General features: G+C 35.8%; 1 protein-coding gene across 1 annotated transcript in view; it reads left to right on the plus strand.

The window, feature by feature from the left end:
* bicd1a (bicaudal D homolog 1a) overlaps nucleotides 1-12,237 on the plus strand; it is a 72,340-nt gene that overhangs the window by 48,161 nt on the left and 11,942 nt on the right. The window contains exons 3-7 of the mRNA XM_056478637.1: nucleotides 16-168; nucleotides 2,056-2,517; nucleotides 9,335-10,444; nucleotides 10,535-10,686; nucleotides 11,263-11,473. Coding sequence (XP_056334612.1) covers nucleotides 16-168; nucleotides 2,056-2,517; nucleotides 9,335-10,444; nucleotides 10,535-10,686; nucleotides 11,263-11,473 — 2,088 coding nt within the window. The remainder of the gene's footprint in view (nucleotides 1-15; nucleotides 169-2,055; nucleotides 2,518-9,334; nucleotides 10,445-10,534; nucleotides 10,687-11,262; nucleotides 11,474-12,237) is intronic.

Genomic DNA, 12,237 nt, shown 5'->3' on the forward strand with positions numbered 1-12,237 from the left:
GTGTGTGTCTTTCAGAACAATGAGACGTTAGAGCTGCAGAGGGCCAGGATGAGAGAGGAGATCAGAGAGTATAAGTTCAGAGAGGCCAGACTTCTGCAGGACTACACAGAGCTGGAGGAGGAGAACATCACTCTACAGAAACTGGTGTCAACACTCAAACAGAATCAGGTAAACACATCATCAACAGCATTTTCATAAACATTTCATTTCCTCAGAATTTTGAATTTTTTATTCATTAGGGGTCGCCACAGCGGAATGAACCGCCTTTATTTTATTTTATTAAAATTTTATTTTTATTTAGTTCAGTTTTATTTATTTATTTATTTATTTATTTAGTTAGTTAGTTAGTTAGTTAGTTAGTTAGTTAGTTAGTTAGTTATTTATTTAAATATGAAATATTTAAATATTTTTATATTTAAATATATATATATTTTTATTTAATTTAGTTTTATTTAATTAATTAATTTATTTTATTTTATTTTCTTTATTATTATTTTTTATTATTATTATTTTATTTTATTCAAAGATACAGTCCTGAGAAAATGTAAATATGTACTTTTGGTTATTTTTTGATAGTAAAAAGACTCCATACGATAATTTTTTATTCATTAGGGGTCGCCATAGCGCCAATGAACCGCCTTTATTTATTTTTTTTTATTTTTTTTATTTAATTCAGTTTTATTTTTATTATTTATTTATTTATTTATTTATTTATTTATATAATTAATTTTCTTTATTATTATTGTTTTTATTTTTTATTTTATTCAAAGATACAGTCCTCAGAAAATGTAAATATGTACTTTTGTACATATTTGTACTTTTGTACTTTTTTGGTATTAAAAATAATCCATACAATAATTTTCCATAATTGATAATTTTATTTTATGGCTATACTTATTTGAATTTTAATTACTTTTAATGATTATGACAACACAATAGTAGTTAATAATATTCCAGTGTCAACCAAAATAACTTTGATTTTTGCATAGCTGTGATTATAAATTTACTGTGATTTACACAATATACTTATAAAATGCCATTCTGTTATATACAAAAAAATATTGTCTGTCATATATAGATTAGAAATTGACAAAATTGACAATATAAACCTCATATTGGCACTATACTATATATCACTAGGTTTTACCAGGGTGTGAATTATACATTGGCGATCAGGGGGGTCAACTTTTTCTGTAATTTTAGTTTGTGTAATACAAGCTTCAGTGAATCAAATGTATGCATTTATTTCCATCTAATTTATTAATAAAGCGTGTTTAAGTTTTCAGTGTTTTGAAGGATATTTCGTCTATTCTGACCTGCAGAATCCTCTGATTTGTTATTTCAGGGGTTATTGTAGGTCAAACTATACAAACTGTCCAGCAATTTGGCTTTACGGTTTCTGACTTTCCAATGATTTTTTCCTTTCGCATAGACTGATTGACATGATTTTGTGTTCACAATGGTATGAACTGTTATAGGGGTGGTGAAATGTATATTTATATTATCTATTATTTTAATTATGAATATTATTTAATATTCATACAAACTATTTCTCACTATTTAAAGGACTGACCCCCCCATACATCTTGTTTTGACATCCTTCAGGGGGATCGAGCATTAATTAGGGGGTCAATCCCCCCCAAACCCCCCGGTAATTCGCACCCTGGGTTTTACCCATTTGTCTGCAGAGTTTGGATGATTTAAAATCAAATCAACTTTAGTATGATCCCATGTTCATATTCATATTTAAATAATTACACATAGTAATTATTTCTTATATAATCATTGTAAGAATAATCATAAGAAACATTATTTTCACTCATATTTTGACATTTTGTTCTCACAAAACTATTTAAAACATCAAAACAGACACCTGCATGTAGCCTAATATAAAACTGTGTATAAATCATTATTATTATTATTATTATTATTATTATTGTTATTATTATTATTATTATTATTATTATTATTATTATTATTATTATTATTATTATTATTATTATTATTATTATTATTATTATATTCCACAGTTGAGTGTCCATTTATTTCTCACAGGTGGAATACGAGGGTCTTAAGCATGAAATCAAAGTGCTTGAAGAAGAAACAGTGCTGCTCAACAGTCAATTGGAAGATGCTTTACGGTTGAAAGACATTTCCCAAGGCCAGTTGGAGGAAGCGTTGGATTCTCTGAAGAGCGAACGAGAGCAGAAGAACAATCTGAGAAAAGAGCTGGCTCATCATCTCAGCCTGACGGACAGTGTTTATGGAGCCAGCACTCACCTGGCCATCTCTGCCGTAGAGGGTCTGAAGTTTGCAGAGGAGGCTGCGACCAACGGCACATCTGCTTCTGGGACCAGTCCCAACAACGAGGACAGCAACCGTTGTAATAATGAGTGTAATGGACATGGACTAAAAGGAGAATATCATCGCAGGAAGACAGAGATGCTCCCGGTGTCTGATCTCTTCAGTGAACTCAACCTGTCTGAGATACAGAAACTCAAGCAGCAGCTCATACAGGTCAGTCATAAAAGATGAGACAATCTGATTATGATATACAAGTCTGAATTATTCGCCCCCCTGTATATTTTTGTCCCCAATTTCTGTTTAACGGAGAGAAGATTTTTTCAACACATTTCTAAACATAATATTTTTAATAACTCATTTCTAATAACTGATTTCTTTTATCTTTACTATGATTCCAATTTAAAGACTTAACTCGGTTAATTAGGCAGGTTAGGGTAATTAGGCATGTCATTGCAGTGTTTCCTCTAGGATTTTTTCCAGCTGTGGCCGCAGACTCTGTTGGGCCTTTTACACAGATCTACCAACTACCTGCAGCGTTATTTTATTGACAAATGTTGTGTGCGCCGACTTCGGTTTGTGCACAAAACTTCTTGCACGCCCCCTTAAATATACGCTGCTCAAGTGCAGATTTTCTTGTGCGCTCTCAAATAAATGCTGCTGAAGTGTGATTTAGTGTGTTTATGTAACGAGTTTGTCTTCAACATTTATTAGATTTGCTAGGACTATTTGTGAATGTCTCCAATAGACCTACAGAGCGGCATTAATGCATCCTGAAGTAAAGTGAAACGGTTATAAACTCCAGCAAGATGAAGTCAATGTATGCAGAGCCATAGATTTTTAACTATAAATAAGATATAATGGAAACTGTGTTCATCTTAACTGAAAGATACGTCGTGTTTTCTGGCCTCGCGCACCACACACCTGTCAGTCGGTCAGTCTGCACGTTACCTTTAAGGGTTAAACAAATAATGCACAGCAGTACTACGATCACAGAAAAGTTCATGCTGTTATAATTCACTTACCTTTTAATACGTTTTGGTACGATTATAACCTGCTATTAAAAAAAAACGACTGAAAGTTTTGAATGAGAAGCTTTAATGTAGCCGTGGTGGGATGAATTTTGGTGTGGCGCCCCGCCATGGAAGAATTAATGTAGCGAAAACCATGCATTGTGAAATGATAATTTATTCTCTAGACTATCGGAAAATATATATTGCTTAAGGGGGCTAATAATATTGACTTACAAATATTTTTTATTTTATTAAAAACTGCTTTTATTCTAACCGTAATAACACACAAAAGGGGTTCTCTGGAAGAAAAAATATTATCAGAAATACTGTGAAAAATTCCTTGCTCTAGTAAATGTTTTCCTTAATGGAAGAAACACTTATAATTTTATGTACAGTATGTGAGCAACATCACACTCGTATCAGTTCGATGTGGCTGTATATCGGCACTGGAGGGAGGCATGCCTTAGTGTCCCACCAGTGGCGATATACAGCCACATTGCACTGCTACGAGTGTGAAATTGCGTTTATACAACAGTTCGACGGCATAATCGTGTATATAAAAAAGAAAATCAAACACGAAGAGTCTCAAAACCCTTTTGTATTAGGAACTATTTTCTTCCGCCATTCCTTCACATCTGCAGGTGACGTCAGAACAGCAGAAACTGTTGCTAATTCACCAACGTCACTTTAGAGCTAGTATTTAAATGATTCTCTAGCGTAATGTCTAAAGTGATGACAGAACAGGTGATTTTGCTCACATTTTAAAATCAGTCTACAGAGATATCTCCCTACAGTATTAAGGCCTATTACATTCTACAGTATTTCTCTGTTGCAGTTGGGATATCACACAGCACACATTCCTAATATGCGAGTCCAATCTCACACTCAATGCACTACAATAATTTGGTATAAATTCAGCACTACAACATACAAAAGAGAGATCAACTTAGAATATCACTTATCTGATTAATAATGATTTGATCAGCTGTAGTTAGAAATTGTGTGTGTGTGTATATATATATACTCATAAACCCTATACATGGTACTGGATGAAGCATCGTTTTTGAATGAATCGCTTGAAAGAGTTATTCAGTGATGTAAAAAAGAAATACATAAAAAATTAAGAGCAAACTGTTAGAGAGTATACCAACATGGTATTCAAATGAGATCTAGTTTAAAAGCCATTTGTCTTGTTTAATCTTAATTTGTCTTATTAAATCTTATTTGAATATAATGTTGAGTCTTAAAATGTGTATTCTTGTTTATTTCTTTCTTTTATCCAACAAAACAGTTATTTACCTCTTCATTTATATATTCATGCTTTTTGTCACATTTTTGTCACATCATTTACTCACTGTAATATTTTGGTTCTAAACTGTTCAACACTAAAGATTACATTTTAAATATGCAGGAAACTAAAAGGTTTAGTTTACCCAAAATGAACATTTACCTTGAAGTGTTTCAAAGCCAGTTTCTTTATTCTGTTGAAAGAAGATATTTTAAAGAAAACTGAAAAACTGTAACCATTGACTTCCATAATAGGAAAGCAAATACTATCGAAGTTAATTGTTACATGTTTACAACATTTTTCAAAATATCTTTTTTTGTGTTTGACATAAGAAAGAAACTCAAACAGATTTGGAACAAGTGAAGGGTGAGTAGATGACAGAAATTTCATTTTGGGGTGAACTATTCTTTTAACAAATTTGGTTACCATTTTCTTCAATTGTACTTCTTGTACCATGGAAGTCATTGGAAATCCAAACCAGGGTCCGAAATATACTGTAGCCTTTGGGGGAGCCCATTTTTTGTAACTGAGGGAGAAGTTGCTTTGATCTTGAGAGTTCCTTGCCACAATAATGTAGGCTATAAAACACACAGGATTACTCCAGTAAAATATAGTCGCTAATTCGAAAATGAAAGAAACACCATAGAACGGCATTGCGTTTTGTCAAGTTTACACTGCTTTCAGCTTAATTGTCCAACATGTTTACAGCAATGCCACAGTGTTTAAAAAAAGAGCATTGCATTGGCCTACTGTATGTAAAACGAAACACAACATCACATCATTAGTTTCAGAAAATGAATAAGCAGTGTCTCAACGTCCATATGAAAGCATTTGGCTGTCAGTCTTTGACTTTGCTCCTTAGCGCCCCCACACCTTGATGCTCATGACAAGAATAGCATGTGTAGTTATCTTTTTTTTAAGTGAAGTGTAAATCTCCATCCTGCATGCAAGAATTATATTTTTGCACTTTTACCCATAATAATCCATGATCACATTACGCAATACTGAAACCGCACGTCAAAATAACACATTGTAACAATTTTTTGAGACCCCCAAAATTTCACGAATCTTGTTTTCAGGGGAGCCCATGCCTTATTTAGGGGAGCCGAGCTCCTGCAGCTCCCCCGTAGTTCGCACCCTGACCCAAACTATTTAGTTGCCCGTGTTTTCTTAAAACAATCTTCATATTACATGCTTGAAAGGACATTAGGAACGTAAATGATGACACTATTTTCATGTTTGGCCAAATTGCCCCTTGTTTAAGTGTAAATTTAAGTGAAGGAAAGTGAAAAGCAGTAGACACAAAGGTCTCTTTTGTGCTTTGGGAGGCTACTGTCAGGTTGATTACCATTATGACTGAGTGCTCTGTGGCTGTGCCTGTAAAAGAGGGACACAGTAATAATTTTGTATGTATGTGTGCCACGGGCATATTCAGCAAAGAAAGACAGCATGGGACAAGAATAGAAAATCTGCCAGTGCGGACACAGAAACATAGAGAGCATCAGCTGCTTAAAGGAGCATCACACAGCAAATCAAATGAAAGATTATGACATGACAGTTACAGTGAATGTAGTTCAGTCTGTCATTGTAAAATATATATATATATATAAATATACATACAGTTGAAATCAAAATGATTAGCCCTCCTGTGATTTATTTTTTTCCTTATTCAAATATTTCCAAAATGATGTTTAATAGAACAAGGCATTTTCACAGTATTTCCTATAATGTTTTTCTTCTGGAGAAAGTCTTATTTGTTTTATTTTGGCTAGAATAAAAACAGTGTTTATTTTTTTTAATATTATTAGCCCCTTAAGCAGTGTTTTTTTTTTATTGTCTACAGAACAAACCATCATTATACATTAAATACATTGCCTAATTACCCTAACTTGCCTAGTTAACTAAATTAACCTAGTTATGCCTTTAAATTGCAGTTTCAGCTTAATATTATCTTGAAAAATATCTAGTCAAATATCATGTGCTGTCATCATGGCAAAAAGTAAAGAAATCAGTCATTAGAAATTAGTTATTAAAACTATTATGTTTAGAAATATGTTGATATTGTACGTTATATATGTAATTTTCACAAAAATATATATTAATTAAAATTATTTAATAAATGAAATATTATCAAAAGACTGAACTGACATATATCTATTACAATCTGTCGACAGAACTGTTGGCCAATTTGGTCATGCATGCTTTAAAAACAATGTTACCTCACATAAATTCATCCACACAGTCTAAACAGATCAATTTCACATAAAAGTATTACATAACATGTTTGGATCTACGAGTCTCCTCTAGGGAATCTGTATACAGTGTTTTCTCTAACTGTGTGGGATTGACATCAAATACATAGCCTCCTGTTGTACAAAGCAGTAGCTACAGTATTATTTGGTATTTAGATGCATTTTTCACATGTACAGTTGAAGTCAGAATTATTAGCCCCCCTTTTAATTTTTTTTTCTTTTTCAAATGTTTCCCAAATAATGTTTAACAGAGCAAGGAATTTTAATATTTTTTATTCTGGAGAAAGTCTTATTTGTTTTATTTAGCCTAGAATAAAAGCAGTTTTTAATTATTTTAAATCAATTTTAGGGTCAAAATTATTAGCCCTTTTTTTCGATAGTCTACAGAACAAACCATCGTTATACAATAACTTGCCTAATTACCCTAACCTGCCTAGTTAATTTATTTAACCTAGTTAAGCCTTTAAATGTCACTTTAAGCTGTATAGAAGTGTCTTGAAAAATATCTAGTCAAATATTATTTACTGTCATCATGGCAAAAATAAAATAAATCAGTTATTAGAAATTAGTTATTAAAACTATTAAGTTTAGAAATGTGTTGAAAAAATCTTCTCTCCATTAAAAAGAAATTGGGGAAATAATAAACAGGGGGGCTAATAATTCAGGGGGTTTAATAATTCTGACTTCAAATGTATATCTCTGGGGGTTTTTATTTACTTGTTTCCACACTCTTTGAAAAAATCTGATTGCCTGGCATCTATCCAAAAAAGCGTTTCCCCATCCACCTCTGCTAACTTTTCAAATATATTTCCTTTTGTTATTTTTTTGGATGCTCTCCAAAATGGAATCAATAAGTTTTCGCTATCTCAGCTTCAAGCTGTTAGATGGCTGACGCTTCCGATACAATGAGTGATCAAAAAGCAATTAAGCAGCACTTGAGATCAATGACAGGAATCACATGTCTGTGGTTGTGCTAAATTTGTGACAAGCAAGCTAACACACCTTCTTTCACAGTTGTCACAGTTGTGGAATTTTTTATGCACAGATAAACTAAAATATTCCATGTATTTCCAGTGTTCTGGTAAGCAAAAGAACATTAAAGCATAAATTTTACCATGGGAAGTCTCTTATATTATCTTTAAAATAAAAAAGTATTATACTAAGGATGGGATAAAGTACATTCAGCTGGTTTTTATCACAGAATAAATCCCAACTGGCATATCAGCAGCCCGATGCAAAGTGGAGTTTATTTTATTAATTCTTTAAATAAAGGCAAAGCTGACAGAAAGGAAAATGGCTGAATGGAGGATATACTAACCTACATATTATTCAGTCACAAGATGGCGCCAAATTCATAGGGCTGTTGTATAAGACTGAAGGGCTTTATTCTGCAAAAACAAATGCCTTTTTTGTACATCATCTTTCTTTTTTGGCTTTTACTTGCCACAAAATGTAAAAATCTGACACAAAACATTGTTTTGAGTCATAATAGTTAATTAAATGTTTAATTACAGTAATGTAATGAACTGTACAGTACATGTACAGTAATTGACAGTAATGAAAATGACTGAACGGAGCATACACTAATTAATAATTAATTAATTAGTAATTCCTTACATTTATATAGAGCTTTTCTAGACACTCAAAGCGCTTTACTCATTGGGGGGGGTCCTCATCCACCACCAGTGTGCAGCATCCACCTGGATAATGCGACGGCAGCTATATTGCGTCAGACCGCATACGACAGAGCGAGGAGACAGAGTAATGAAGATATTATGATATGGGGATGGTTAAGAGGCCAGTGGGCAAATTTGGCTATACTGGGGCGTGAGGACCCACACAGACCACACGTTGAGCGCCCCTTGCTGGTCTCCCATCCAGGTACTGACCGGGCGCAGCCATGCTTCAGTGGGTGACCATGTGAGAGTTGCAGGGAGCTAGCTACCAGCATTTAACGATTGTTATTCAGTCACAAGATGACACTAAATAGTCAAAAACAATGGTATGACAGACAAGCATATAAATAGGGATGTGAACATATTTTCGGACTGTTAACCTGGATGTACCCTGAGGAGCTTGTATTATTAGTTTCAGCTGTAGTTATCTGAGAATAACATACCTTGGAATGTAGCAACTGACCAGTCAGAGTATTTCAGACAGCCGTTTAATGATGAGTGATAATGCATGTTTGTTTGCGTTGGAGACATTTCTGGGATTAGGGGGACTAGACAAGCCTACAATGTTTGGAAATGTAATTGAACTAAATGGATAAATAAATGTACATTTGTTCATTTAACTAAAATAAATTATTAAATAAATACAACTTTTTTAAATGTTTATGTATTATTAAATTAATAAATACATGTATTTTATTAATTTCATTTAATTTTACTTAACATTTGATTTATATGTTTATTTTTATCTCTTCAAAGTTTGGCTGGTTAGTACTATGTATTTATCATTATATTCTTGTCCACCAGGTTGAGAGAGAGAAGGCAGTTCTACTTACCAACCTGCAGGAGTCTCAAACTCAACTGCAGCACACGCAGGGTGCTTTAACTGAGCAGCACAGGCGTGTTCATCGCCTTACGGAGCGTGTCAATGCTATGAAACGCCTCCACAATGACAAGGAGTTTGACACAGAAGAGTCCGAGAAGGGCGACGGTCCTATAAATGGTTGTTGTGAGTTTGAAACAGACTTCAATGGAATAGAGCTTCTAGAGTGCAAATACAGAGTTGCCGTGACTGAGGTCATTGACCTGAAGGCGGAGCTTAAGGCGTTGAAGGAAAAGTATAACCAGTCTGTGGAGAGCCAATCAGAAGAGAGCAACCACAGTGAAGGGAAGGTCCAGGCTCTTGAAGAACAGGTGAAACAGCTGGAGAAAAGCTGTCGTGAGGCCCGTGAGCGGGTCAGCAGTCTGGAAGCTGAGCTTCGGTGTGCTTCTGGAATGGCCAGCGAAAGTAACGGCATGCTGAATGCAGCTCAAGACGAGCTGGTTACATTTAGCGAGGAACTTGCTCAGCTCTACCACCACGTCTGCTTGTGCAACAACGAAACACCAAATCGTGTCATGCTGGACTACTACCGTCAGAGTCGGGTTACACGTAGTGGCAGTCTCAAAGGCACAGAGGACCCAAGAGCCCTGCTTTCTCCACGTTTAGCTCGACGTCTCGCGGCTATGAACTCCTCAGACATGTCCAAGAGTCCTCAAGACTCTCCCTCCAAGGAACCCCTTGGAGAAGTAATTAAAGGGGAAGGAGGAAGTCCCAATAGAACCCCATTTGGCTCACCAATCAATGGGTCATCTCTCTCATCGTCCTCAATTCCAGAGACAGGTGATCTCCGCAGGGAGCCCATGAACATCTATAACCTCAACGCCATCATCCGTGACCAGATCAAGCACCTGCAGAAGGCTGTAGACCGCTCTCTCCAGTTGTCCAGGCAGAGGGCTGCTGCCCGAGAGTTGGCACCTATCCTCGATAAGGACAAGGAGGCCTGCATGGAGGAGATCCTGAAACTCAAATCGCTCCTGAGCACCAAAAGAGAGCAGATCGCCACCTTACGTCTTGTTTTAAAAGCCAACAAACAGGTAGAAGACCAAGTCTTTGCCAGAACTACTTTTATATTGAGTAAAAGCATACCTAACAGAACATCATATCTTTGCCATATTTGTTTCTAGACTGCTGAGGTGGCCCTGGCAAACCTTAAAAGCAAGTATGAAAATGAGAAATGCATGGTGACGGAGACAATGATGAAGCTTAGGAATGAACTCAAGGCTCTCAAAGAAGATGCAGCCACCTTTTCCTCATTGAGGGCAATGTTTGCCACAAGGTACATATTTTAGCTCTTGTTTGCAGTTAACATAATGTACATTTCTGCCGCTCTCCTCCAACTTAAAATGTCTTCTAATGTAGTTCAAAAGCTATGTTTCCCTACAAAGATATGAATTAAAATTATGTGGAAAACTAGAATATCGCAAAAATAATTATTTGCAAATAAAGCATTGTTTCCATCCGATGAGTTAAAGAGAACAAAATCAGCATTTCCTGATAAACTGGTTCCAAATATAAAAAGAAAATGGTAGAAGAAATCACCATTGCCGTTTTGAATGTGCAGGGGCTCATGGAAGCAAGAGACCACTCGTGGGGAGGGCAGATGCTCAAGACAGTTCTGGAAGTTAATAATATTGACCCACATTGATGATGGGCTTTGGTTAAAGGATTTTAGAGTGACCAAAACAACATTTAAAATGTTTTACAATGTGGTCGGTCTGCTGGTTTGCCCATAAATGCCGTTCCATTAGTGTATTTATGCGAAATCCCATAATGTGTTTAGAAATCAGTGGATGGAAACAGAGCTAATCACTGCAAATGTAAATTCCAAACCTTTCTCTTCCTCTTTGTCTAGATGCGATGAGTATGTAACTCAGCTAGATGAGATGCAGAGGCAGCTGGCTGCCGCAGAAGATGAAAAGAAGACACTGAACTCCCTCCTGCGAATGGCCATTCAGCAGAAACTGGCCCTCACGCAGCGCCTGGAGGACCTGGAGTTTGACCACGAGCAATCGCACTGTGGACGAGGAGGGAAAGTGCCAAAAATTAAGAGCAGCCCTCAAAAAGTAAGTCATGGAACTGCACTCACTGCTCCCCCTAGTCCCACTGCGTCAAAACCCCCTTCCTTTCTGTTCCAAAACAATGTGGTTGCATCAGCTAGTAGCTCTCCTTCACTGGATGTACCTACTCCATCCTCGTCCCTCTGGACCTCCTCAACCCAGCCGTTTTTCCTTGGCCAGTCGCAGTGGAACCTGGGCACTCAGACTTTAGTCTTAGACCCAGAGACGTTAAGTATTGAGTTTTGTCAAGTCGTTCATAGCGGGGACTCTGATGCTCATATTGCCAGGTCTGCTCCCACTTCCCCCTATCTGGGTGCTCGGCAGCAGTCGCAGCGCTCCATGAGATCACGCATACGCTCCAATCTGATTCAGTTCAAAACTACAAGAAACTCTAGAATCCCAAGTGCTGACCCTGAGTAGGTGACACAGTTTGAGGACAGACTGGTTTCCATATGAAGTGACTGTTTGGAGTGTATGATTCAACTCAGGGATAGATTTATAGACATTTTTATTTGATACTATTTAAAATTTCAATGATTCAGTAATCAATTATTTTAATGATTTGTTCTGCCAATTCTAACTGTACAAAATCAGTTTTATATAAGCTTCACATTAAAGCACATGTGGAACACGTGTGAAACAGACATGAAACATGTGGCTTTGTATATGTAAAAAAATATCATCATTTGATTTATTTCTACACGTTTTATGATATATGAATGGACCAAAACCACGTTTCATGTATTTCCCGTGTTCCAAATGGGTAACAT

This window comes from Danio aesculapii, chromosome 18, assembly GCF_903798145.1.
Source record: "Danio aesculapii chromosome 18, fDanAes4.1, whole genome shotgun sequence".
Lineage (NCBI taxonomy): Eukaryota > Metazoa > Chordata > Actinopteri > Cypriniformes > Danionidae > Danio > Danio aesculapii.